General features: G+C 52.7%; 10 protein-coding genes across 10 annotated transcripts; 4 read left to right on the top strand and 6 right to left on the bottom strand.

The window, feature by feature from the left end:
* Positions 1-961: 961 nt before the first annotated feature.
* UCRPA7_6183 (putative histidine biosynthesis trifunctional protein) lies at positions 962-3,388 on the bottom strand (the record flags this gene model as incomplete). The annotated part of the gene is made up of 1 exon (XM_007918723.1): positions 962-3,388. One exon carries the CDS (start codon positions 3,386-3,388, stop codon positions 962-964), a length of 2,427 nt encoding a protein of 808 aa, XP_007916914.1.
* Positions 3,389-4,031: 643 nt separating this feature from the next.
* UCRPA7_6182 (putative transcription initiation factor tfiid subunit 9 protein) lies at positions 4,032-4,877 on the top strand (the record flags this gene model as incomplete). The annotated part of the gene is made up of 1 exon (XM_007918722.1): positions 4,032-4,877. One exon carries the CDS (start codon positions 4,032-4,034, stop codon positions 4,875-4,877), a length of 846 nt encoding a protein of 281 aa, XP_007916913.1.
* A 340-nt stretch (positions 4,878-5,217) lies between these two features.
* UCRPA7_6181 (putative nuclear elongation and deformation protein 1 protein) lies at positions 5,218-7,675 on the bottom strand (the record flags this gene model as incomplete). The annotated part of the gene is made up of 3 exons (XM_007918721.1): positions 5,218-7,094; positions 7,154-7,541; positions 7,592-7,675. 3 exons carry the CDS (start codon positions 7,673-7,675, stop codon positions 5,218-5,220), a joined length of 2,349 nt encoding a protein of 782 aa, XP_007916912.1.
* Positions 7,676-11,280: 3,605 nt separating this feature from the next.
* On the top strand, positions 11,281-14,985 carry UCRPA7_6180 (putative fibronectin type iii domain-containing protein; the record flags this gene model as incomplete). Its single annotated transcript, XM_007918720.1, has 3 exons — positions 11,281-11,552; positions 11,661-11,854; positions 11,927-14,985. The coding sequence occupies 3 exons, from the start codon at positions 11,281-11,283 to the stop codon at positions 14,983-14,985; spliced, it is 3,525 nt and encodes a 1,174-aa protein (XP_007916911.1).
* Positions 14,986-15,510: 525 nt separating this feature from the next.
* Positions 15,511-16,122, top strand: UCRPA7_6179 (putative cytochrome c oxidase biogenesis protein; the record flags this gene model as incomplete). Its single annotated transcript, XM_007918719.1, has 1 exon — positions 15,511-16,122. The coding sequence occupies one exon, from the start codon at positions 15,511-15,513 to the stop codon at positions 16,120-16,122; it is 612 nt and encodes a 203-aa protein (XP_007916910.1).
* Positions 16,123-16,460: 338 nt separating this feature from the next.
* On the bottom strand, positions 16,461-17,652 carry UCRPA7_6178 (putative fad dependent oxidoreductase superfamily protein; the record flags this gene model as incomplete). Its single annotated transcript, XM_007918718.1, has 3 exons — positions 16,461-16,897; positions 16,948-17,564; positions 17,624-17,652. The coding sequence occupies 3 exons, from the start codon at positions 17,650-17,652 to the stop codon at positions 16,461-16,463; spliced, it is 1,083 nt and encodes a 360-aa protein (XP_007916909.1).
* A 3,006-nt stretch (positions 17,653-20,658) lies between these two features.
* Positions 20,659-21,777, top strand: UCRPA7_6177 (putative acetylserotonin methytransferase-like protein; the record flags this gene model as incomplete). Its single annotated transcript, XM_007918717.1, has 1 exon — positions 20,659-21,777. One exon carries the CDS (start codon positions 20,659-20,661, stop codon positions 21,775-21,777), a length of 1,119 nt encoding a protein of 372 aa, XP_007916908.1.
* A 247-nt stretch (positions 21,778-22,024) lies between these two features.
* Positions 22,025-22,873, bottom strand: UCRPA7_6176 (putative u3 snornp-associated protein utp11 protein; the record flags this gene model as incomplete). Its single annotated transcript, XM_007918716.1, has 2 exons — positions 22,025-22,723; positions 22,778-22,873. The coding sequence occupies 2 exons, from the start codon at positions 22,871-22,873 to the stop codon at positions 22,025-22,027; spliced, it is 795 nt and encodes a 264-aa protein (XP_007916907.1).
* A 673-nt stretch (positions 22,874-23,546) lies between these two features.
* Positions 23,547-24,435, bottom strand: UCRPA7_6175 (hypothetical protein; the record flags this gene model as incomplete). The annotated part of the gene is made up of 2 exons (XM_007918715.1): positions 23,547-23,695; positions 23,763-24,435. The coding sequence occupies 2 exons, from the start codon at positions 24,433-24,435 to the stop codon at positions 23,547-23,549; spliced, it is 822 nt and encodes a 273-aa protein (XP_007916906.1).
* Positions 24,436-25,781: 1,346 nt separating this feature from the next.
* Positions 25,782-26,600, bottom strand: UCRPA7_6174 (putative short-chain dehydrogenase reductase sdr protein; the record flags this gene model as incomplete). Its single annotated transcript, XM_007918714.1, has 2 exons — positions 25,782-26,441; positions 26,496-26,600. 2 exons carry the CDS (start codon positions 26,598-26,600, stop codon positions 25,782-25,784), a joined length of 765 nt encoding a protein of 254 aa, XP_007916905.1.
* Positions 26,601-27,068: the final 468 nt, after the last annotated feature.

Genomic DNA, 27,068 nt, shown 5'->3' with positions numbered 1-27,068 from the left:
TGCAGATCTCTCAGCTTCATCATTTATGCGTCCTGTCAGGTTGCGATTACGATCATCGCCACCCTTCGCAATGGAGGGTACTGCTTCCGCAGAAAGTGGACATTTTGCACCTGCTCAGCCATATTCTGGCTTGGCTCCCTGATAGCAGCAGTCGGAGGCACTACAATGCAGATCGTCGGGGTATATCGCAATTGCATCTGCTACACGACCGCATCGGCTTGGCATAATCTTTCGGGGATCAACCCATCTGTACAGCTGGCTTCAGACACACAGAACGCTCGCGACTCGAGCGACTATTGGATCTGGATGGGCGCAACTGCGTCTGTCTTTATGGCTCTTAATTGCTATGTCGGCTGGTGGTATCAGCGATTCATCCGCAGGCGATTCACAGAGGCTGTGAAAGCCATGCGTGTTGATGCGCCTCTCCTGAATGGTGCCCCAAATGTTGTAACGAATGGGCACACCGGGCCGCCGTAATTTAAATGGGAATGGCTTAATGGAGATCTGTATTTTGAGAGCCAAGGAAGATCAATTCACTCCGCTGATATAATTATATGATAGTGCAACCAGAAATCGCATGTAGCGAGAACTTGAGTTGAAACAGAATCGTCAAGAGGACTTCATGACCAACCAAGCTAGAAGTTGTTGGGGGCAGAATAGCCAAAAAGGTCCATAGGGCACACACATCACAAAGGTTTTATAGTCTATATGGTCGAGAAGCTCTTGCGATTTTTATGTCGTCCTAAATAAGCCTAATTATCTATTCATGTGATCAATCCGAATGCCCACAGCTCTTCTGTGAGCTTCGAGCTCCTCTACCTTTGCTAGCTGCATGACCGCCTGGCCAACATTGCGCAAACCTTCCGCCGTCAGGTTCGAACTTGTGATGTGTTTGACGAATGAACCCAAGTTCACTCCTGAATACTGTTTGGCGTATCCGTAGGTTGCTGAAAGACAGATATTAGAGAAGCTTCTGGATGCAAAGACCAAAAAAAAACTTACGTAGGGAATGATTTACTCCAGCAGAGTAATCACCGACACTTTCTGGAGTCCACTGGCCAATGAACACACTGCCAGCGTTCATGACCTTCTCAGCAGCAGCCTCAGCATCCTTAAGCTGAAGAATCAAGTGTTCAGGAGCGTATTCGTTGCTAACTCTCATAGCCTCATCCACAGTCTTGACTTGGATCGTGATCGAGTGAGCAATCGAGCCGCGGACGATGTCTACTCTCGGCAATGCCATGGCCTGCTCGTGCAACTCATCCTCAATCGCCTGGAGCTCTTGCTCGTTCAGATCGACAGCAATGAGGACCACCTGGCTATCTACACCGTGCTCTGCTTGTGATAGAAGGTCGGAGGCGACGAAGGCCGGGTTGGCATCTTTATCTGCAACAACCAGCACTTCTGAGGGACCTGCGGGCATGTCGATGCTCACCCCAGCATTCGTGTCGTTGCTGACATACATCTTTGCGGCTGTAACGAATTGGTTGCCAGGACCAAGGATCTTGTCAACCTTGCTGACGCTCTCTGTGCCATAAGCCATAGCTGCGACACCTTGCGCACCGCCGGCGAGAACTATGCTTTCAGCACCGACCTTGTGGGCTACGTAGACAATCTCGGGGGTGATGCTTCCATCTGCTCGAGGTGGTGAAGCAAGCACAATCTTCTTGCAACCAGCAACCTTGGCCGGAACACCCAACATCAGAGCTGTGCTGGGGAGAACTGCGGTGCCACCAGGCACATAGAGACCGACTCTTTCGATCGGTCTCACGAAGCGACTGCAGACCACACCGGGCATAGTCTCCACCTTCAGGGGCTTATCTTCCTTTTGTGCAGCGTGGAACTTCCAGATATTCTCGTACGAGATGTCAATCGCCTTGATAGTCTCCGCGGGTAGTTGCATCAGGGATTCGGGGAATGGCGCCTTGAGTACAGGTGAAGTCAGAGAAGTTGCCTTTTCAAATTTATGAGTATAGGACAAAAGCGCTTTGTCTCCGTTCTTCTTCACATCGTCAATAATCGGCACCACAATCTTCATGATCGCCTCGGAAGATTTCTGTGATGGCCGGGCTAGAGCGTCTTGAAGTTCTGCTTCGGTGACCTTGGAATGATCGTAACGCTTCATTGTAATTTTATCAGAGGTCGTAGGAGCTGGAACTGGAGCTGGGGCTGGGGCTGCTGCGGTGCCATTGGTAGGCTTGATGCCTTCCTTCTCTGCCCACTTTCCTTTGGCATCACCGGCTCGCCTCTTGACCTTCCAGCTCTTGGCATCAAGACTATTCTCAATATCCCGTAGACTGACTCCCGCACCTACCGCTTTGGTTAGTGCAAAGTAAATTAGATCAGCAGCCTCAAAGGCAACGTCTTCTGCGGTCTTCGCATCACAAAGCTCCTCGGCCTCTTCCATGATCTTAGCTCGCAGAAGCTTCTCGTCCGAAAACAGGCGTGCCGTGTATGAGCCTTGTGGTGCTGACTGTTGCCTGGATTGAAGAGTCTGCTCTAGCTTGGAGATACCATCTAGGTCGCCAAAACATCCAGACTGCTCCAGGTGACAGAATCGCCCCTTCTGCTTTACTACAAACTTCAATGCATCATTATCGCAGTCCAGTGATATACGGATGAGCTGCTGGGTGTCACCCGAGGTTGCCCCCTTATACCACAGTCCTCGTTTGCGGCTCTGGTAGACTCCAGTCTTTGTCCTGAGAGATTCTGCTACGCTCTCTTCGCTGCTGTAGACGAGTCCGAGCGCAACACCTCTCTCGTCACATACAACGGTAGGAATGAGCTTATCTGCTCGGTCTGAACTCCATGTTAAAGACAGAAGCTTGGAAATGGGGAGCTTGTCGCCAGCCTCCTTAGCCGTAGTCAAACCCGTTGAGGGCAATATAGGAATGGCAGAGAATTGACCCGCAATATCGACGAAATGGTCCAGGTTTTTGGATCCTGAAGCTGGCTTGATGAAGAGTGGCGAGACTTTCTTCGTCTTGGAACTCTCAATGAAGCTCTTGACATCGCATGAAGTTTGATCAAAGTCAGAAATGAGCAAGCCATGTTCAGATGCAGCGTCCAGTTGATTCGTCTTCGTCACGGCTGGCGCTATCCTTGAGCCATACTCGGTGTACTCTGATAGCTGCTCCAGCTTAACGAAAGCTTTTCGTACCCCACCATCCAAGAGTGAGAGAACATCCTCCTGAGATTGTAGTCTTGTAGCGTCGACGTATGCTTCAAAACTGTTCTCCTTGAGGAGTTTCTGGATCTCCTTCACATTGCTTGGAGTGGCCTCGAAGAAGACGACTCCCAAGCATCTCAATTCCTCAATGCTGAGCCCCTCCTTCTCACTCCCGATAGGCACACTGACGACAAATGGGAGCGGCAGCGTCGACTCCATGGCGAAGTGATTTGGATATGGAAAGTCAATTGCAAGTTTTTGAGGGGAGTATCAAGCGAGCATATAAAACTTGCCAGTAAGAGTCATCCAATCTGGTGATATCGGCCCATGAGTCGCACTATCGGCCAGAAAAAAATAGCATACTAAAGAGCCTCTCCTGCATCGGCATTGTCGTCAGTAGTGGGGCAACACCTGCGAAAAGACTGCCATACAGCTGCCCCTCATTACCTCGACATTCAGTAACCTTGCAGGGGGTCCCGGTCTTTAAGGTGTGGCTCGTGCGCTAGAAATTGTTCCTGGACTCGGATTATTTCAGCCTCCGGACTTCAGAGCAGCGACTCGCAAGTCAAGGGTAGCTTAGCCTGCCGACCTCAATATCAGAACTCCATCACCGTCAAAGCGCCGAAGCCGTTTAGATTACAATACGGCGAATGCGCGCTCGGTTGCAATATTCTGCGCACAAGACCGTCTAGTGGTCATACAATCGCCGCGGATCTGGACTGAGGATCTTGCGCGCCGTTCAATTCGCGAGCCGTATACCCACCGAGGCTTCTCCTGCGCGCCGCCTCGCGCGGACGACTGACGGATTCTCCGCCGTTGTCAACCCGAACTCATCCTTGACCGTTTTCATACCTCGATCACAATGGCTACCACATCAGCCGTTCCCCAAACGAACGGAATTCCAGCCTCGTCCGCCGGAAGCAACTCCCAGACCGTTGTTGGCACGCAGTCGCAACCGCAGATGAGCCAGGGCACCTCCCAGCAGCCGACGCAGACTTCACAATCCCAATCACAGCCGCCGGGCGCGCCGACCTCGCCCACCGCCGCGGCGCCGCGGCCGCGCGACCAGCGGACGCTCGAGCTGCTGCTGACGGCGCAAGGCGTGACGGCCTTCGAGGCGCGCGTGCCGCTGCTGCTCCTCGACTTCGCCTACCGCCACACCTCGAGCGTGCTCTCTGACGCACTGCACCTCTCCGCCGACCCCTACACCTCGCACGCTGGCAGCCGGCCGTCTGCCACGGCGGGCGGCACGGCATCAGTACCGGCGAGTGGCGGCGATGCCACCGTCTCGGCGAACGCCATCCAGCTTGCGATCCAGGCGCGGCTGGCGTACCAGTTCAGGGGAGGCGGGGGTGCTACCGGCGGAGGCGGCGCCTCCAAGGATTATCTGCAGAAGGTGGCAGATGAGCGAAACCGCATAGCGCTACCGCGCGTGGCGCCGAGCGAGTGGGGTGTGCGGCTGCCGAGCGAGCGCTTCGTTCTCAGCGGCGCGGGCTGGGGCCTGCGGGATGTATGGGCGGGGCAGGAGGACGACAGCGATGACGAAGAGGGCGATGGGGATGTGGCCATGGAGGATGCCATGGAGGGCATAGAGGGGGGAGACAAGCAACCCGACGCCGAAGACGTGGGCGGCGACGGCGTGGAAGGGGGCACGATGGAGGATATGTTTGGCGAGGAGATGGAGGATGAGGTCATGGCAGAGGAGTGAAGCAATTAAAGCGCGGACGACGGGCATGGAAGCATCTTTTATCGAATGACAAGGCGTTAAGGCGTCTTAAGGCTAAAAAAGACATCCAGAGTCATTTCAGGCCAGAATTAAGGGACTCGACTATCACGGAACATCATCAAGCCACTTGTATAGCAGTATCACTGTACTTTTATTACAAAGCGATAAAAACTGACGCTATGCTATGCAATATGAATGGCAGACCAAACTCCTAATCCAGATTATGCCCGGTGGTATCCATAACATGCAATATGCCATCCTCTCCGCCGGATGTACACCGAATACTCCAGCCACATTGTTGAACTTTTGACCCCGACCAGCTTCATTGCTTGATCTCCTCTAGCTTAAAATCCTTCTCAACAGCCATGTTCTTCATGCCCGTGATTATCTCGGCATCGAGGTCCTGCACAGCGATCCTTGGAGAGACTGGTGTCTTAGGTCGCTCTCGCTTTTCAGGGACCACCAGCTGTGTGTGATCTTGCTCCTCACCCTCGTCTTCCTCTTCCTCCTCGTATTCTTCCTCGTTGTCTGCGTCATCGTCTTCAATGATAGAACCCATCATTTGCTCTTCACCTTCATAGTCACCGCTAAGGACACTTCCCTCTTCATACGCCCCTTCGTCAATAGAGTCTCGTGAGATGAAACTATCGCCGAGGCCTTCGCCCAACTCCTCGTCTTCTTCATCCTCTGCATACTGGCTCTCGTGGTCCGCACCAGGGGCTGCATCATCCTCGCCTTCCGAGTCGCTGGCAGAGAAATCATCCAGGTCCAAAGGTGTATCACGCCAGTAAGTGAAGTCCGTATACTCCTCTCCGCCGCCCTTAACGAGAGTCGAAACAGGAGGAAAATAGTGGTCCACAACCTCAGTCATGTTAACGTAGCTCAACTTTAGCTTGTTCAGACTCAGGAGGTCAAGAGAGACTTCTGCGTTCGAGTTGATAGTAAAGATGCGAGTACGTGGGACGTCGACAGTACGGTAGGAGATCTGGTCTGTAAGACGGTTTCCAAAACCAGCGTAGAATGGGTGGTGGTCTGATCCATAGAGATTGCGAATGTCTCTCAGTGTTGCCATCTTGAAGATATGGGGTTTGCGCAGATATATCTCTCGCCTCAAAGCAGCCATAGTTCTATCCGGGGATAAGATAGTGGGTCCTCGTGGAAGACGATATCCATCCTGTACGATGCCAGCGAGATACGCCCTGGTGAAATCAGCCTGTCCGACTGATCGACTTGTCAGGTACATGATATTGTAGCCATTGGCACAGATATCGCTGTACAGCTTTGCAACCCCAGCGTGTGTCCAGTCACGGCCGATCATGCTCAACACGTGGCCCAAAGCGTCAGACTTGGTGACAGTGCCGTCAATATCTGAGATCACCACCGGTGTCTCGTGTCTCCAAAGGAACATGAAGGCATGGCAGGTTGCCCTATTGACAGTGAAGCTCATCGAATTCTCGCCGGGCTTTAGGTTTAGAGCCTTGAGCTGGTCGCTAGTCAAGCGCAAGGTCTTGGCGTAGTTGACATTGGGATCACCACCAGTCTTGCTAGACCCCGGTGAAGTCGGTGGTGTCTGGATGCTCATTTGGCCAACATCTGACTCTGATCTCCTATGCGAAGGAAATGGGGATGCAGTTCCGTTGCTATCATCACTGTGATAGCCAGGATCGGACACAGCGTCGATGTCCACGCCACCACTGCTTCGAAGTGAGGATTCCATGGTCTTTTTCATAGCGGCATCCTTTGCCTCCTCGCTACTATAGATCCAGAGGTTGCCGTGCTCATCAATTCCAAACAGAGCGCCAATGTCGTAGTTGCCTTCTAGTTCCTCGGACAGGACTTTTCGCGCTAGAATCTCCGCACGGAGGGCGTCTTCTTCGTTGTTTTTGAATCCAGTCATATCCAGCATCAAGTCACCAGTGTCTGTCACACGTGTTGGAATGTTTACGTTCTGGAGCCCTCGTGACAGGTTCATTGCCCTCTCCAGAGCTTCCTTAGGTAGCAGTGGGGGAGGGCTCTGTGATCTGCCCGAAGCGAGGGGGCTATCGCCCTCCTCTGCTGAGATATCCGAAATGCTCTGTTTCCGTGCTGTCTGTCGCAGAATGTCATCGCTGTGTGGTCGAAGAGCGAACCCAGCCCAGTCTCCTGACATCGGCCTTCCGTTAGAGAGTTCTGGAGAGGTTAGCAGCGGGTTGAGCATTCCTAGTACTTATTAGATCATGGTCTATATTTGGATAAGAGAGATCGTATACAAAACTCACCATTTTCGCGTGGCGCAGAGCTGGAATAGATGACGGCAGGAGGAGGGCGATGGAGGCTTGCGGAACGAGGCTTTCCGGTTTCTCCATCAAGCGCAAGAAGCGGCGGCTCCTGCAGACCTGGTGCATTCGACGGTTCGGGATCTAGTGGAGGGCTCGACGCTGGTGACACAAGTGGAGAGGTCTGTAAACTCTTGGGAATAGTGTCGCTCGTCTCGAACACGAAGAACGCCTCGCCACCCTCGGCGAGCTTCATAGCATAGTCCTGCTTAACTCCATTGACCTTAAACTCGACCTTCTTCTCGTATGGCCGCAACAGTGAGAACTTGCCGAACCGGACGTGGAAGGGCGAACAGGACAGTGTGCCGTCCTCTTGCTCTACAACGATGACCTGACGAGAGTTAGAGCTATTCTTCCATTTAGGACGACAGGGACACAAACATCAATGGCGCCGCTCAACGTGGACGGGTTGATTGAGTTCCATGCTGTCGACACGGTACCCGAAAGATTCCTGATGTAGTCCATTGTAGACAGAATGGGCTCGATCCAGCAGAGAGGCTGTCAAGTGTTCTCTCGGTGGGCCAGGCCCAGGTCAAGGAGTTTCGAGGTTCCGGCACGCAAGAGGCAAGAGACGGTATTTCGAGAGAGCAATATGGTTCAAGTCGCAGGATTGAGGTTGAGGTCGGAATGTTGGGGTATGCCGAAGGAAGGAAATGGGTGAGATGCGGCGGCGAGGCGTCTGTTGGATTGGGGCGAATGAGCGACTGGATGGTCGGGACGGAGCTATTACGTAGTTGATCTTATGATAGGATGGCTGTAATATAGTCAAGAAAGAGCAAATCAGGCACAACTCGGCTACAAGAAGCTGCAGAACATGAAAAAGATGAAGGTCGCAGGCGTTGATGCAGTCGAGGGGAACGTAGTATGTGTTATGACGACGAGCAGGTCTGCTCTGAATGTATTGCTTTTGCGTTGAAGGCGGGCGGGAAGAATGCTGGAGAGTGACTGACTGACAGGTTGAGGACTGGCTGGTGGGCCGAGGTGAGCCGCCTGTCTGCGGCAGGGAGTGAGTGAGTGAGTGACGAGGCCCGGCCGAATGACCTGCCCCAACGTTGGGTCAGCCGCCTCGGTAGGCACCTTAGGTAGGTACCTCAGCAACCTCAATACCCTATAGACTACCTAGGTAGGTATCTATCACATGAGTGCCTGTTCTAGCGCCCCGGAGCTGCCCCTCCTGCTAAAACACAGGTATCGTAGCAAGCAAAGCATCTCAACCCCCTGTCTGTACTGTACCTAGGTAAGCTCAATTTGGAGCTTCGTCTATTCCCCAAGTACGTCATTTCACTTTGTTACACTCTGTTATGATATTCTGCCGATGAGGCTGTTGGCTTGCTGACTCGTCTCGGAGAGCTCTGCCAAAGAGACGTTCAGCCGATGGCGAATTTGGGAAATGATTAGATACCTACACAATCGCTTCCTAGCCAACTACAGAGCAAACAATTGGCACCATATTCATCCAGGTTGTACTGATGATGTCTCACTGAGCTAATGTGAGGTTGAGCATTGCGTTGGTGCATCGGAAAGTCTTCTAGAAGCGAAACCCCCCAGCAGACAACTGTAAAACATAATAGTGGCCGCTAGGTGGCAAAGTTCGATGGTTCACTCTACTTTTATTGTCAAACTCATAGATGATAAGGTATTGATATATAGCTGTCTTACTTGCCAAACCGACGGTTTTGCCCGCAGGAATGTAGTGTTTGTTCTTAATTTGTTGAGCAATGCTTGCAATCGCAGTCTTACACTTGCCAGGATGGAGCGTTGACCTACGTGCATACAACTACCATACCTATCTTTCATTTAGGGCTAGGCAGGTCAAAGTGCAACGAGTGCGACTCTAGAAACAAACTGAGAAGCCCGACATCTGATGTTGAAGGTTATCAGGTCATCTACATAAACAAGAGGATAATCCAAAGCAACAACGAAGGCGAAAATTGACAGGGTGCCACGATTTCACTGCGATTTTGGCTCTTTTAAGGGAGGATATCGGATGGAGGCTGGAGTAGGCCGCAATGACGGAGCCTGGCTTTTGGAAAGAGACCGTATGAGATTGGTATACAGGCGGGGTATTTTCACTGCAATTTTAGTCCTTCTGGAGGGAGAAGAGTTAGGTACGTAGGTAGGTACCAACAGTCACGCATTGCCTTCTGATGAGGGGCCCATTCAAGCCTCAGATGCCAGAGTTGGGATTCTATATCATCGAATCTGAACCTTCTGCTCCGTCTCCCATTCCTACGTTGGTGGACAAATCATGAGTCTTGCGATGATTTGATCGTTCACCTCAACATCAACATGGGAGAGCCAACAGTTGTAGTTCATCGTAACAACCACCCCACTGAGGATGACAAACAGCTCCGCGAGATCCAGAACCTAGCGGTCGTGGCATCACCACTCTGTCGGCTCTTGAGAGAAGGTCACCGAATAGGAAGTACCGAAGCAGCCAATAAGCTCGTGGACCGGTAGATCACCGTTGTCGGGAGGTGCGGCAGAGGCGTCTCTCAGTGGCACCACTGGCACCACTGGCACCACTGGTACCATTGCTTGCCAGTGAGATGGGGCGGCTTATACTCGGGCTACTGCAATGGTGCTATGCAGAGCGATGCGGTGTGAGTGATTGGGCATGTTGAGTGGAATCCCTCTCCACTTGCAGTGTCGATCAGCTCCTCAGCTTGCAGGACCCCATGCCTCCCTCGAGCTAATTTATCGCCATTGTAGGATAAGACTGCGTTGTCGACATGTGCTGATGGGCTGGGGAGAGGGAGATGTGCCTCTTCTTACTACTGTAGTATTGCTGCCAAGTACACTGGACTGCTGGGGGATGCCCACACATGCTTGTCCGAGTGGGTGTTTTGCGGTAGCTTGTATCGTACTAGGCCGGTTGGAACTTGCAGAATCTGAAGAGACGGGAGTGGCATTTTGAATCGACAACCAGTCAGCGTCCATTGGCTCTGTGTTATTTTCCGCTGGCACACTTCTCCTCCACTGCCGAGAGAGATCGCGCGCGGAGAAGGCGGCTCAACTTACCGTACGCCAAGCAAAGCAGAATGTACTCTTCAGCGAGGATTCCATGACAGAGCTGACCAAATACTCTTGAGCCGTCAAAGCTACCGAAACAAATAGATCAAGGTCACCTTGCCTCATACATGTACAGTGATTTGTGAGTTGACTTACTAATAATGTGTCTGCCTTGTTCATCTCCTCCTCCTCCAAAGGTCCAGATTGCAGGTTGCATCAATGGCCCTCGGTACACCACATGTACTGTAAGCCTGCCTTTACCTGAGCAGAATCCCCTTCTGCAAGCCGAAGCCGACGACGGCAAGACGACGGACGGGTGGGCGCAGGGAAAAAAAAACAGAGCTAAGCTAACTTAGCGTCCATAGATAATAATGCCCTGCCTGCCATTAAGTTATAGCCCCATTTTAAGTGTGTAAATGTGCTTTGCCGGTGTCTGACATGACCTGGTCTTATTAGTGTCGCCTTTTACTGCCCTGTCTTGTCTTAGGCCTTGCTTTCCTTGCCTCGAGCTTGCCCCAGGCCTTTGACAACAAGTGCCCTGCTTGATTGACTAAGGGAAGGGAAGGGACTGCATAGTAGTAAGGCTTTCTTGGTGCGTGCGTGCTTGTGTGTGCATGTGCATGCCTGTGCCTGCTGAATTCTGCATCTACCGATGATCCCATGCCTATAGGTAGTCTTTTGCTTGCCTCCACGGTCTAAATCCTAACCTTACAGCAAGCAGCACACTTCACACATGTCGGACGGGCCCTAGCTAGTCAGTCACACAATCCATCACCCACCCACTCCTCAATCCCGAGTCCCCTCCCTTGGCTGCATCACAGATACTACTACTACTCTTTCTTACTGTGGAGGTGTGGAGGAAAAGACTCTTTTTCCAACCTCTTATCATTATTTTCCCATTTTCTCCATTTTCCTTGCCTGCCCTACCCTTGAACCCCTTTTATGTCTGCACGACACTTCACCACCACGACTGACCCGGCCACGGCGCTCCATCCCGACGGCCGCCTCGTCCGTCGACGTTCCTTTTCCTTTTCCTGTCGTCGTCGCACCACACCGATATGTCATGGCCCTCATCGCAGACGCTGCTTCCAACCGTTCTAGTCGTCTGTGCCGCCCTCGCCTGGTGGTTTACTGAGCCCAAGACCGCCCACCTCAACCTCATCGTCTCCATCGGCTTTGGCCTCTTCTTCTGGGCCGTCGCTCCCGGATTGGCCCGCGAGGTGTCCGCCAACATCTACGCCTACTGCATGACCACGATCACTCAGTCAAGCCTCGATACTTTTGTAGCTGATAATGCCACCATGCTTCTAACCGGTGCCGCTGTCGTATGGTATGTCGCCGTCCCGCCCCTTGTGATGCTTGCTCTCTTACCCCGGGCTGCCCACCCCGCCCGTGCGGCAGGAACCTTCTTTGGCTGACCAGACTCGCCCTGAACCAGGTTGCTGCGGAGAGCAGTGCAGACGCTATGGAAACCCGTCCCCGAACTCATCAACATCCTCGGTGTCGATGTGCCTGACGCCCCGGATGTCATGCTGGCCGGCATAGGCGTGGACAAGGCGACTGTCAACTGGGCTCGACCGCAGCCAAACAAGCCGGTGCAGAAGTTCCTGATCCAAGTCAATGGCGTAGTTGGTGAGCATGAATCCCCATCCCCTGGACTGACGACTGAGACTGGGAGGGACAAACTCTAATCGTGACTAAAAGTGGGCGAGTCGCCGGCAAACCAAGAGACGGCGATCACGGTAACGGGTCTCAAGCCGAACCACTTCTACAACGTTCGCGTCATCGCGGTCGGGTCGAACAACTTCCAAGCCGGCAGTCGGGTGATCCGCCTGCGAACCTTCGGGCGAGATGGACGACCACAGCTAGGCAACGCGCGCTTGCCTCCCAACTTCGAGCCGGAAGACCCGCCTTCCTCGGCGCATGGCGACCATGGCGATGAGAATGGCGGTCCCCGAAGTCCTATTCCGTCCATCGAGACAGCTACGATTCCCGACGGCGCGCCCTCGCTGCCTCGGGAGACAAGTTCGTCGGGAGCCGGTCCTCGCAGAAATACCATAGGTAGGAAACACTCGCCTTCCACGGGCAGCATGGACCACAAGTCGGCGCGAAAAGACAGCACAGGACAGTCCGAGGCCGAGATACGGGAGCTTGGAGAAAAGTTCGACGCCATTCGCAAGGAGGCCGAGGAAACCGCGGCTCTTATAGCGAGAGAGGAAGAGGAGAACAAAAAATTACTGGACGAGCTGGAGCAGGACAAGAAACTGAAGAAAGCAGATCAGAAGAAGAAAGAGGAGCAGACAGAAAAACTGAAGAGAGAACTTGGCGCAACCGACCGAGCGATGCGCTCAACACTACAACGAAAAGCACAAAAGGAGAAAGAACTTAAGTCAAAACAGGCCGATAGAGCCCGATATCACGATAACATGGTAAAGTGGGAGAAACAAATCGCGGGTTGGCGCAAGGAGCAAGAGTCCTTCCTAGAGCAAAGAAAGTCCTTGGAGGACGGAGGTAACGAGAAGAAACAGTGCCTCCGAGAAGGCAACGAAAGTCTACAACAAGAGTGCTCTCGCTTAGAGGCAGAGTTGAAGGAGAAGAGGGAGCAGGTCAAACAACTGGAAGACGATAGGAAGAAGCTTCCAGGTGGTGATGATGATGCGGAATGGCGAGAGCAGATAGTGGAGCTGCGCCGTGATCATCAACGTCGAGAGCGCGAGTGGCAGCTTAAGCTCTTCCAAGAGGGTCGACGGGCCAAATATCTGGACGACAACCTCCATATCCTGGAAAACCAGCTTCAACAGATCCCACAAGCGAGCTATGCCTTCTACAATCAGGCAAACAGCTCAAATGTGGATTTCGACAACACCACGCAACTCAAACGGCGGAGCAGGAACAGCAATTCGTTTTCGAATATGGCACCATCCCCCGCTCTGCCATTCTCCACGACCGCAGATGCATCAGTAGCTCAGTCAACTGGTTTCAGTACTGCCCGAGTCCCTCCTGGTTTTGCGCAAGGTCCTTTCATGGACTTTTCCGCAGATATGCCTGACGGTCTCGATGAGGCGGCCATCCAAGCACTGACTGCTGGTGCTCCTCTTAGTCCCTCGGCTACGGCTCTTCTTCCCAAAGATATCTTTGCGGATCTAGATGACGATCCGCCGAGTCCAACATCTCATCTCTCTAGGCAGAGCCCCTTTGAGGCTGCTCAGCCAGCGTCTCCCGAACGCGACCCGCAGTCCCCAGCATCATCTCATCGGTCAATTGGTGTCTTCTCCAGTCCTCATGGCTCGACTCAGAATCTCCCTTTCCCTCAATTAACCAGCGACAACAGCGAGAGAAGATCGCTGAACTCCTTCACGGGCAACTTCTCGTCGCCTAACATGGCTCCTGGTCAACCAATTACAAATAAACTCACTGGCCTCTTCTCGTTCCAGCGAAGCAAGACAGCCAAGGTGCCAGAGGAAGGACCTGCCCTTGGCAGCCTGAAGACGGGTCAGAGCCAGTCATTTCCTAGGCAGACTGACGAGCCTGACGCAAAGCGAAGGATCAGCCTTTCTAGCTGGAACGTTTTCAATAGAAACTCGGTTGGGCCTGATACCCTTGACACTTATCCAGCGCCTGGAACGAGAGGTTTCTCTGCTAGGAACCTGTTAGCCTTTGGTTCTCGAGGCACGAGCGGTGTGTTCGCCGAACGAAACCCTGGCAGCCCACGCCCTGCTTCGATTGCGTCTGCTGAGTTGCCAAGACCCTCCACCGACAGTGGCTCAATCTGGGGACCACATCATGATTTTGGCAAGTCGAGTCGCATGTGGCCAATTGGATCCCCGGACAACGGATGGTCTAGAAATCCATCTCGTCGACCCTCGATACACGGCTCTCCCTCCGCTCTCAAGACAACTCTTGCCTCGGCGGAGGACGAAATCCTCGACGAAGAAGCCTTACTTGATCCTCAGGTCTCTCCCTCCCAAGTAGGCGTCATTGGCAGCCGGCCTCCGGTGTCTAAGAAAGCGCTGGCTAAAGCTCTTAATCCCAACGCTCCGTCTTTCATGGGCAATATATTCAGACCTAAGACCGACAAAGATAAGGAGAAGGATGAAAAGATCTTGGACAAGGCCAGATCCAAAGAGGCTAAGGGCTTGTCTAAGGAACGAAGTAAGGATGCCAAGGATAAACTCAAGGGCCCAACCTCGAACCCCGATACTCCATCGCTTGATGAGTCACCATCGGACTCGCGCATGTCCAGGGATACCTTCTCCGTCCATACTCAGACTTCTGTATCAGAGTCTAGAGAATCTCTCACCCTCGATCGCTCCATCTCCAATACGCCATCCGAGCCGACCAGCACTGGCCTAGCCCCTAACTTCAACAAGGAGAACCCAGACAATGTTGTGCGCAAGCTGTTCCGCAAGGGCAGTTCGAGCAAGTTCAGCTTCTCGTCCAGACTTGGCAAGAAGGGACCAGGAAGCACTACGAACTCGGATAAGAACATGTCGGCAGAGCGTTCCAGCATTGGCGATCTTGAGGATTTGGGCGATGAGGCAGGTTTGGGACGAAGCTACGATAGCGTCACAAGCAGTCCTTCGCTTGGCCCTAGTACCTCTCTTGGTCCCAGCAGGTCCAAAGACAAGCCAGAGAGCCGCATGGCTAACTGGGGTGCTCGTTTTTCCATGAAGAAGAAGGGCAAGGAGAAGGAGAGCTTGGACATTGACAGGGACAAGTTGCCGGAGATCGAAGTAACAACAGAGGACGAAAGGGCTAAATAAAGCATGCACACTCTTGATTTGGGGCATATTGTCTGCCTCAGCGGTCTTGGTCTTGTACGCCCATACTCGCTCAAACAGAGGGTGCCAGCATGGCGGTCCGTGAACAGCATGCACTTAGTACTGTATACTTGCGCAGCATGCTAGAGCCGCTCTACGTTTATACATAGGCTAGCAAGACATAGCACTCACAAATGATGCTCATGATGATGCATTTTTGCCTGACAATAATCCCGATCGTGTCGACTCGTAAATTCTACAAGTGGGCTCTCGTACTGCATGTGAATGGTCCCTCCCTGGATGGCTAGGCCAGAAAGTGTTAGGCGAAAGAGGTAGGCGGTGAGTCTGTTTCTTATGGAGCTCCGAAGCTCGTCGGCAGATGGAGCTGTAGAGTGTCAGTCGATTATTTGAACCACCCTCCACGACACAACACAAACGACCTCAATCCCGGCAATCCACGTCAAAACGTGCTTCTGGCGAGAGGAAAACTCTCTCCGGAACTGCCGAACGCCGTATCCACCCACGTTGATGGCAGCAATGGCCCTACAACCGCCGAATGGCAGCGCCACGAGCGAGGGCCTGCCCATGCCGTCCCGCAACCCGCTGCCGCTATCCGCGTCACAAGAGGCCCAGGTCCGAGACGTCTTCTACGACAGGGTGCGCAGGCACTGCGCCGCCGAGATCAAGGGTATGTCAACCAACTGCTCACTGGGCCCATCAGCCTCCTACACGTCGACCCCCCAGAGCACCGTGCAACGGAGTGGCTCGTCATTGACAAACGCAACAGCATTCGCCGACTGCGCCCTCGGCCGCACCTTCACGGTCCCCTTCGCCTGCCGCGAGACGCACCGGGCCATGAACGGCTGCATGAAGGCGCACGCGACGCCCGCCGAGGAGGACGCCGCGCGCGAGGAGTGGTTCGCGCAGCGGCTGGAGCGGCAGCACCAGCGCGAGGCCAAGGAGCGCCGCAAGCTCGAGCAGCAGAAGCTGCTGCGCGAGTGGTGGAACATACCCGAGAGCGAGCGCGACGAGGCGCGCCGGAGGGCCGAGGAGGAGAAGCTGCGGCGCGGGGAGAGGGTGGGCGGGTATGCGGCCAAGGACAGGAGGAGGGCCGACGAGGGTGGGCCGGAGCAGAGATGATGGGTGGGTGCTCCGTGTGGCGATGGCTATACTGTTCAGATAATGCATTTACGGGCGTTTGGAAAACACTGAATTTATCGTGTACAGCGGGATTTCAGGCTTGGTTATGGACTCGCTCTCTCTCCGCTTCGATGTCTCTTCACCTCGATACACTGCGGCAGTGCGGTGTTTGGAGATAGTGTATTATATTGAGAGAGTATCCTTGGTGAAGACACTGATTCGATACAGATCATCGTTCATAAAGCCTACAGATGTAAAGCAGATGGAGAGGCTCATAGTAGCGTATCTCTCATCAATCCGTCAAAGTGAAGTATCTGTCTCTGACATCTTCACACTTTTCATAGCTTCGCCTTTGAGCCTCCCTCGGTAACCAGTTTCGCCACAGCATTAGCCACTCCCCATGACAGTTCATATCCTCGTCCTCCAAGTCCATATCCATGGACAATGGTCTTTGGTTTCGAGCTCGATCCGAGCTTCAGTAGTTCTGTTTCTATCCTTGCACCGCCATGTCGGGTTGGTCTTCTGCCAACGATATCCTTGATTGGAACCATCTTGCCGTGCTCGCCCAGTATCTTAGGGTACGTAGCAGCGAAATTCTTCAGAAGCGTCTCCCGGAGTTCAAGAGATGGCTCGGTGTCCCAATTGTCGACCTCCTTAGTGCCTCCAATGATGGTGCCGCCCTCGAAAAATCGAGGCACATTGAATGTCCAGCTACCATCAGCATTCTGTCTCGTGACGGTGGCATCTGCTGTGTTGGCTACAAGGCAGGTTTGACCTATGGCCCAGTTAAAAATTGTCCGTTGTCAAAGAATTCATGTCACTCACCCCGTGTGATGAAGACTTTGTCGTCACTAAAGCCATTGCCGGAACAGTTCACCACGTAGCTGATCTCGCCCGACACCGGAAGGTCCTTCATCGAGAATATCTCCTTGGGCTCCCGGATCTCCTTTTTCACGGTCTTGCCGCCTCTGAAGGTGAACCTCCGCAGTAGAAAGGGGCAATATACTGCCGGATTGACGCACCACGTCTTATATTCACAACCCCAGGTGACCTTAGGCGGTAGCTCTTCAGGTTTGAGACGGCGCCAGTCAATCAAACGTAGCTCTTTAGCCTTCTCCTCCGTCAGCTCCTGGTACTCAGGGCCGGGCTTCTCAAGGTACTCGATTCCCTTCAGAAACGTGATACCGGCCTCGGGGTGAGCCTTGGCGAGCGCAGCCATGGCGTGGAAGGTCTCAACCGAGTACCAGTGATCTCGCACATCGTTCACTCCTCCTGCAGGCGGAACCCAGCGGTTGTGCGCTCCTCCCCATGGCGAGGTGAAGTTGATTTGTCCCTTAGGATCAACGGACTCGAACGGACCGGGCAGGTCCCTGGCGACAATGGTCACTTGATAGCCCAGCTCCTGGAGCTTGATAGCTGAGCTAAGACCGATGACACCAGCACTTGAGATGAATTAGTTTTCCGCTCTATCATCATGGTTTCAAGGTGAAATTGTCAATACCCGATGACTACGACGTTTTCGCCCGGCATGTTTGCGACTCTCCACTAAACGGCGGAAGGTGTACCGATATCGTATCTTCTATGCAGCTTCGTGGCGATGACTCCGCTCACCTATACCGCGTCGCTCACGATATATAATGAGGGACAATGGACAGTATATAATGCTATGAGTCTTCAAACATTTGATTCATATGAGATACAATTGGGTATAAGAGCCGATGCAATCGGTCGACGTATCGGATGAGCCGATACTTACTACCCTACTAACTACGCGGACACTAACAGAATGCAGTTATAGCAGGGCCAGATCGGCCAAAGTAGCCGGTCATAAACCTAGCCTTATCGGCAAACGGCCAAAGAATAACACAAATGCATCGTACCATAAGGCCATACTGCCTTGTTCCATGCCAACGGCTCCCTCCGATCCGTCGCCGATGGAGCCGAAATGGGCGAACGAGGCGAGCGGCGCTCCGGTGCACGATCCTCGGCTCCGATGTTCGGGATGACTGTTTGCTCCGCTTACGGTACGATGCTCACCGTACCGGCCCCCAACAAGCTGTCCTTTGATTGAAACATATTCACCTCAATAGAAACGCTGGTCTCCCTCGCTGATCGGTGCATGTTCTCAAATGGTCTGAGAATACCGGCAACACCAACCGGATCATACTGAATATCATGCGATCAGCTTGCTAGCCAGACAAGAACAGTCTCGCTTGCGTGTCACGCTGAGAGGCCTTCAGAATCATGACTTGCAGGGTGGTGCAGTGGTGCACAATGACACGCTCGAGGTTGAAACCTCGAATCACGATCAAAGACGCGAGGTAATCTAGCCTGGCGCCCTGGACTAATCGGGAAGCGCCTTGTAACCGCCATTTGAAACCGTACAGACAACGAGCTGGGCAGTATATACACACTCAAACAGTCGTGGGTAAGCATGGTCGCGTAGAGTGAAACGTCCATTGGGAGAAATTACGATGTCTTCTCGCAATCTCGATGCCAGGCGGGTAAGAAGAGACTTTCAAGGCTTTCAAACGCAGGCACGAGACTTGTCCTAGACCTACATGGCCCTTCAAATAATGTCTTGTCCTTTCAAGTGAATCTATGTTCCAGGGACATTCCACTATCTTTCATAGCCAGCCTCATCAAGATTAAGAATTATCGGTCTCGTAATTAAAGTCCTTAGTCTCCGCTGAACATAGACACTGCCATGCGACTGATAAAGCAGATCTTGCAACTGCCTCAACCCAAACGTCTTTCTAGAGGCATCTCATGAGATCGCCGGCCAGCGAGCGTTAAGCGACAGCCCTTCGGCGGGCAGATCGCGGGTCGCCAAGGCGGCCAACCTCAATGAGCAGTGAGCACACGTCCGCGCTGCAACCAGAAGCGGCCACGCAGCTAGCCACCCGCTGGTGCCGCCTTGTCGCTGCAGAACAGAGCGGGAAGGACTAGAAAGGCCTACAATGAGACCCTATTCATTGTCTCGACCTTCATAGTACGGTGCTACGATAGGTATCTCAAAAGGCGTCTGCCGTATTTTTTTGCTGGAGATCAAATTTTCTGCTTGCACCAATCAGGGCGACGACAAGGGACTCAGGGACCGTCTTCCCCGCGCGCGGTTTCTTCTCGCTTGTTGGCGGGCGTCTACATGCAGCGTGATGATGCTGCTGATTGGGCCGGCGGTATACAGGATATCTATTTTCGGTCCCCTCCACCGCGATACCTCGTCCAAGTACCTCGACCGCCCTGTCCAGTAGGCGTCAGCATACACACAAAGGACCCCGCCCGAGGTGTCTCGTCAGCGCTTAACCTGCTCTTGCTCTTGAAAGGGGTCAGACTAGACCACGCGGGAGAAGCCCAACCCTCCCATCCACCATGCAAGAACGCGGTTCGGGGTGGTCAAGCCGTCTATCTGGGTGGAACACGCCCAGAACGACCGGCATGGCAGGTGTTTGTTCTGTTATTACTGGCGCATGGGTCCGACCTGCTTGTTAATCTACATCCTGTGTGTTGTACTGTATTGTATTGCATTGAGAAGCCTGAAATAGTCCGCGCATTCCCGATTGTTCCCAAACTGTCGGTTTGCTTGCTCTCTTTTCCGGTGCTGCTCTTGTGAGATTGAGTCTCAACAGTCTGTGTCTGTGCCTCTTGAACCAGTTCCCGTGCGTAGACTCGCAAGCATCATGTATAGGTAGCAGGCTACGACATATTGTCACCAACTTTGAACATTATCCTCAACTCCGGTCTCCGTTCGAGAAGGAGGCATCAAAGAGCTGTCCCGGAGAGGACAAAGCATCGGCTCTGCTCGAGACAGAGACCAATATCATGTCGGCCGGACCAGCACCATCCGGGAGCTTCTCCCTCTTCCCCAAAGATTCAACAAGGCCGCCCTCCAGAAACCAAAGCCAAAACTACTCTCGGCCACGAGCAGGAACGCCGCAAGCTTCAGCCCAGGAACCGGCCTCGGCGACCGAGTCCCCTTTGCGGGAATCACCTTCACGGGCCAAACAGGGTGTTCTGGGTCGAAAGCAATCCGTCAAGGACGGCAAGAAGCCTGCCTCTAACAACCCTTATGCAGCGGCAATGGTCATGAGCGATACCGTGTCTGCTTCGGGTAGCACAGCCGGCCCTTCCATAATACAGCGGCCGGAGCCTGCAGTCCAGCCTCCTGAGCGATGCGATACAGCCTTCTCAGAAGCACAAACGCTGGTGCGGAGCAACAGCAACCGCTCGAGAAGCTCGATCGCCAAACGGCCATTTTCAGAAATGCCAGAGCCATCAAGTCAGATCAGATCCATCTTCCCCGAATATGACCCGGCGATACCACTTGATCGCCAGGATTACTATCCCAGCCAGAACCAAACCAGTCCCAACCAGATCCCGCGAGGAGCTATAAGCCGGCACCTCTACTCTCCGGTCGAGGAACATGTCGAGTCCCGAGCTCCATCCAGGGCCCAGCAACCGGTCGTGAGTCCGGTAAAGAGTCCCATGAGTGCCGGCTCTGCAAGGCGATGGCCTCCCCGTAGTCAGGATAAGCCAATGGTTCCTCCAACAAGCACCACCGAGGAGCTTCGAGGCTTCTGGAAAGTCGCCAATGGCTGGAAAGCACCTTCATCTGAAGGAAGGGTGTACTGCTTGAAGATGACGAGCGAAAAGGACGCTCCCATTTACACACTATCGTCTGCCACACAGTCATTTTACAGCCTTAGACTGGACCCAACATCCGCGTCCGCATATGTCACCATGTCTCGACATGATCCCAACAAGCCTTTCAAGGGACCGGCAAACCCAGCTCCCAGCAGCAGCTCCGCGTCGGTGAGCGGCAAGACCGATTCTTCGAAGGGCTGGCAAGAGTGTCTCAACACCACCCTGGAGGAGGAATCCCGCAAACACCCGCCAAACGACGGGCTCGTTGCCCTACTTTACCCACAGGCCGCCGCGAAGATGGCGTTGGAAAGGCCTGATGACCCCACGGCTGTCATGACCGCCGAGCGGGAATGTGCGCGGTTAGTCTGGGATGAGGACACCAGCAACCACTACGTTGTCCATCCCGCTCTGGCAATGCCATTCTGTGTCACTGTCGAGCGCAATCCCGCCTGGTCTCGAACGGAATATACCCTCGAGCACATTGAGTCGCCGCAGCACGTAGCCCGCCTAACCCGTGACGGAACCGGCACGGGCTGGCTCGAGGTCGACACCAGTATCGCGGCCAAGATCGATGCCGTCTACCTCGTGGACGTGGCAGTCGCTGCTCTCATGCTAGTAGCGCACGGCGACCACCAGTTCACAAACGTCGAGGTGTTCGAGCCGCCGCCGATGGTCTTCGGCGCACCTCCCGGCAGCGTGACCTCCAAGCACGACAAGCGCTCGAGCAAGATGAGCGCGCGCTCGGAGCGCAAGGAGAAGAAGGCGGCGAGCAAGCGCAGCAAGAGCCGGATGGAGGAGTTTGAGCTGGATCTCGAGAGCCAGCACTCCGACCTGGCCAAGCTGGACGTGAAGGACAAGGACATGGACAAGCTTCCCGGCGTGGCACGCATCATCATCAAGACGCTGAGCGTGACGTTCAAGTGCTTCATCTGGGCGGCGACTCTCCTGTTCAAGGCCCTGACGTGGATGATTGCTGGCGCGGCGCGGTGTTTGACTTCTGATAAGCTATAATGAATGAAACGTGTAATGGATTGGAAACGCAGCTACGAGTCCCGGGAGGCTCATAATGGCATGGTCAAACACCAGGGGCGGGAAGCAGGGTTCTCTCTCTTGACATTTTGTATTTCTAAGATTATATCCCCAGAGGGCGTTGGGTATCGTGCGGCATGAACTGGGAGCATGGCATCCATAAGCTCCCTTTGTGACTGCTAGTATCATAGAGCGGTTTTCATATGGAAAATAAACCCGATTGACTTATCTACCTTTTCCGCTCGCGAATCTTGATCTTCTTCCCGTTTTTGGTGACGCCTCCAATAGTTGCTGTTTTGGCCATTTTGGCGCGCTGTAGTTCGAGTTCATTTTCGGCTCTTGTTAACGCTTTTAGCTTTTTCCTGGCGTTTTGCAGTCTTCTTCGTAACCGTTCGGCTCGAATGGCATTGGCGTCGGCCTCTGTTGTCCGCCCATCTCCCGACTCATCATCCAGATCCATGTCGTCGTCGTCTTCCTCTTCTTTCTCTGGTACAGGTACCACTTGTGATTGATCTTCAGCGTTATCCATGAAGACGATTTTCTTCGCCTTCTTCCGTGGTGCGGGTTCGTCCTCGTCCTCGTCCTCGTCTTCGTCATCATCCACCTCGCCTCTCATCGCGCCGGCAATCACGGCCCGTTGCTCGAGTTCCGCGACTTCTTTCGCCGCAACATTACGTATTGTCCGCAGATAACCGATGTCTTGTGTCTTCAGCAAGCGCACCGTATCGACGTCCAATGCCTTATTGCCACGATCGCCTTCCACTGTGCCAGTAAAGCTCCTCTTTCCTCGTGTCAGGGCGGAGCCCGGTCCCTTGCGGGACAGCATGCCGAAGTAGAATTCATCCTCGTTGCGATCGGCTGCTTTTTGTCGCAGTGATTTGAGCGTTGCCTTCTTTTTATTCCAGTCTTTCGCTCGGAGGGAGTAATCCTAACATCAGATCAGTCACAGCCAATTGGGAGGGCGGTGGAAGACCGAGCGAACCTTGTGCTTCTCTAGCAAACCGAGTTTCTGGCGCTCGAGAGGCTGGGCTCGCTCCTTGTGGTTGCGGCGCTGGACCGCATTGCGAAGGGAGGACATTTTGGCGATGTGTGCGTGGATGGTTTGTTGCAGGTGGGAAGTTTCAATGGCTTAGCCGGCAGTTTAGAGATCCTCGCGGGGCCAAATTTTTTAGGCGGTCACGCCGATAAGATAAGCCCAGCCAGTGGCGGGCTTACACCAAATACCTCGAGCCTACCTACATAACTTCGGAAGTTATAGCTACTGAGCCGTCTCTTTCTCTGAACCTTAGTACCCCAGGAATGTATAATGGGTTAAATGGCACCGTAAGATCCATACACGGAATCCATGGGCAAGGCTCCCGGTTGACACGAGATATTACTTCAATGACTGAGAGGCACGAATTTCGGCCCAATTTCATAAATTTAGATCGTCTCATTCAAAATTTGATTTTACCAATTAACAATACTTCTGACTCTTCAATTTCTCGACGGAAAGCATGATTGGTACTAGATTCCCACATTCAGAATGAAAAGGTTGGGCTTGATCTCTAAGTCGACAACTACCATAAAGGAAGGCTGGTCCAGCATAGAACTATCCAACAATTCCAGCGACTGACATGATTCAAACCTGCTAGCTAAAGGATACCAATTGCATAAGTGAAACGTAGCCTGAATAGAGCAATTGCATGCCGAAGATCTGCAAGAGGTTATCTGAGATACCAACGACAATCAGATAAAGTCATGCCAACAAGTTATAGCAAGAAAATTCCAGCAGCCAGAACCGCAAGGACTGATACCATTGGCTGAACTGCCCAAGGTAGGACATTTGAGGCTCCCGATTCCGCATCCGCAGCGGCCGATGAGGACGAAGAACCCGCAGCTGCCTCTGTCTTGGTGTTGGCTAATGAGAAAAGTTATGTTAGTTCTGTAACATCAAATTATCAAGGATGTAACTCTTAACAACTTACATTCACTAGCGCACAGATTAACCAGCGTCGAATTGCTTGACATAGCCTGCAGCTTCTCGGCGGCCTTGCTGGCCTTTGCCTGTGCCTTTTCAACCTTGGTCGTGTTTCCGTTGAATTTCTCGCTGAGTGCCGTGGCATTGGATGCCTTGTCAACCTCCTTTTGCAGCTTCGCCATCGAAGAGCACGTTGACTCCAGATCCTTCGCCGCGCAGAACTGGGTCAGGGTTGTGTTGCTCGACAGAGTCGCTAGCTCGTCGGCACCCGCTGATGCTTTAGCCTGGACAGCAGCAATCTTGGTGGCGTTGCCGTCGAATTTATTATCAAGTTTCGTTGCGTTGGCAACCAAGGCAGTGAGCTTCTCGAGCGAGGCCATTTGCGAGCAAGCGTCTTCCATATCCTCAACCGCGAATATCTGACTGCACGCGGCCATCAGAGTGGTATTGGCTTGAAGGGTCGAAAGAGTCGTTGCCGCCTCAGATGCCTTGGCTTTGATGGCGTCTGCCTTTGTGGCATTGCCATCGGTCTTATCGTCTAGCCGGGTCGAATTGGCTGCGAGATTGACGATCTTTGTAAGCTTCTGCACCTGCTTGCATTGGGACTTGGTCGAGGTGCTGTTTCCCTTGGCAATGACACTGCCGGCAGCGGCGAGAAGGAGTACGGAAAAGAACTTCATATTGGCTTAGGTCCGGCGTGTTATATAAGAGATTATGCGAAGGCGACTTTCTTGAAAAGCAAATGTCGAAATATATACACTAGTTGAATAGAAACGGACCAGCCGATAAGAGAAAAGGATATAGAAGGAAAAGGGCAAGAGGCTGATGTATACTGTCGAGTCTGTTGTTTGATAGCAACCTTTTCTTGGCTTCTTGGAGAGCATCAAGCTCATTAAGTAGTTCTCCGACAGCCATGCCCAATACTATGGCCGCGTCAGCGGCTCTCGCTCGCCGTGGTGTTGTTCTTCATGATGAGGTGGACTATTCGCATAGGCGAGAGAGTTTCACGTCCGGTGGGCCTTGACGAATCCTAGCTGTCAAAGACTGAGCTCAGGTCATCCCCACAAGTTCAAAAATAGACAAGAGACATGCCCTTGGCAAGATGCAAAGCGGTTGACGCAACTACTTCACCGAAACGGGTTAGCCAATCATCCCCGATCTGCGTCAGTCGTCCCCAGGCAGGACAACTGGGACGTCTTTGGGCTAGCAACGTAGTAAGCTTCCCTTCTAGACCTTTGCATCAACGGGCAAAGTCAATGGCTGGCGTTTCGTCTTTCGTCAACCCATGTTAACGCGCCCTAGGAGAATTTGCGGCAGTTGACTAGTCCAGAATTGTTGACGTTTCAGAAACAGGCCGATGCAAAGGACAGCCCCATCACTATCAAACACAACGCCCAGACTTGCAACTCCTAACGAGACTCACCCTAGTTCATCCCCACACTCACAATCCTTGAAAGCGATCAAGTCGGTACCTGATAATCAATGATTCGCTCTGTGCTAGTGCTCATCAGTCTGTGCGCATTTGTTGTACTGAAGCAACTCTAAGCGGTAACCTGTGTCACCTCATGTCGACGAAAGCCCTGTCAAACATCTGAAAATACTTCGTATGAAGCTTGTGCATCAAATGTAACAAAGACGCGACTCGACTGATTCGCAAAAATCAAGCGACTATACGGAGCCACTTTTTGGTCGCACTTATACCAGGTGCGGAGGAATGTCCGCCCACTTTCCTTGAGATTAAATAACTTGATATCGGTCGGAAATGCACCATAATCAAAGAGCTTCATAGATCATTACTTAGACAGAACTTGATTGCTAAAGTTTCAATAGACAAGAAGGCGGGAAAGCTTTTCATAATTTTAAGTCAAAAGGTCCCAACACGACTTGAATTAAAATTTCCACATGAGCAATGCTAATCAAACATCTGATGAGCGTGTATGACCTTTTGAATCTACCTTCCCGCCACTGCACTTTCACTAACTTAAAGCGCTGCCCTGAATGCGGCCTGCGTATGAAACATATCTAGCTAGGTATAAGCGAGACCCCCATCAACAGCCAAAACTTGGCCCGTTATGAAGCTAGCACCAGGACTCACGGCAAACAAGATTGCATTTGCTGCCTCATTGGCCGATCCATTCCGCTTCAAGTATTGCTGTGCCCGGAATTTTATCGTAAGAGGCATATCGTCCGGTGGCCCATAATCAGTGTCAATAGGGCCAGGGGCAACGACGTTAACAGTGATGCCACGGGGACCGAGCTCTTCGGCCCAAGCTAGATTCAAGAGGTTCAGAGCTCCTTTGCTACTCGAGTAGAACGTAGCATGTTTGGTGCCAGTTCGGGCCACAACACTACCAACGTTGACAATTCGGGCTCCAGGGGCCGAGAGGTACGGGAGGGCGGCCTTGATCAACAGGTGAGGGCCCCTCACATTAGGATGAAATATGGAGTCGAACTCATCCACAACAGCGGCTTCAGCACCCTCCTGCATAGTGAGGTGGCCAGCATTGTTAACGATGATGTCGATCTTGCGGCCCGGGAATGCCTTGACTGTAGCATCTACCAAGTCTTCCCCAAAGGTGATAGAGCCAGCATTAGCGTGCACTGCGATCACCTTGGCACCAAGGCGTTGGATCTTTTCAATAACCTCCTGTGCAGCAGTTTTGTTGGTGTTGTAGGTGATGACAAGCTGTGAGTGTGAGAGTTTAGATTCCTTCCGCCGGTTTTGTTAAGACCAACTTACATCAGCTCCCCCTTCTGCTAGTGCATAAGCAGTTGCAAAGCCGATGCCATTGAGTTTTGAAGCGCCAGTGACAATCGCCAATTTGTCTTTGAATTGGTAAGACATCACTAAAACTTTTGGACTAAAACTATTCGAGGTGTTGCTATCAAATATCTGGTGTAGGGATGAGGAGTAGATGTAGACCTTATATAGTCTGAAGTTTGTTCTTACCTTTCGCAAGTCACTCATCTTTATTCTGCACTAAACGCTTGATCATGAATATCGTAGGCCATCAGACGAAGACAATTGGTCTCCTACAGCTACACAAGTAGGGATGCTAGTTACTACTTCTGTCTTGGTGTAAGTTAAGGATCGCAGCCAATTGTAGCACAGATGCACGAGCAGGGATGTTGGATACCATCTTCAGACTAGCGTAGCTGATTAAAGATAGCGCCTCAGAGCCGTTAGGTGTGAATCGCGGAGAAAGGTTTACAGAAAAGTAACAACCTGAGTCGGACTGGTTCTGCTGAATAATATTGCAAGCAATAAATCTGTCTCGAAGCACTATCAACATGCTTCAGATCGACCATACAT

This window comes from Phaeoacremonium minimum, assembly GCF_000392275.1.
Source record: "Phaeoacremonium minimum UCRPA7 unplaced genomic scaffold PA7_03_scaffold_454, whole genome shotgun sequence".
Classification (NCBI taxonomy): Eukaryota; Fungi; Ascomycota; class Sordariomycetes; order Togniniales; family Togniniaceae; genus Phaeoacremonium; species Phaeoacremonium minimum.
Note: the sequence above shows the minus strand (reverse complement) of the source record. Positions and strands in the feature narration are given on the sequence as shown.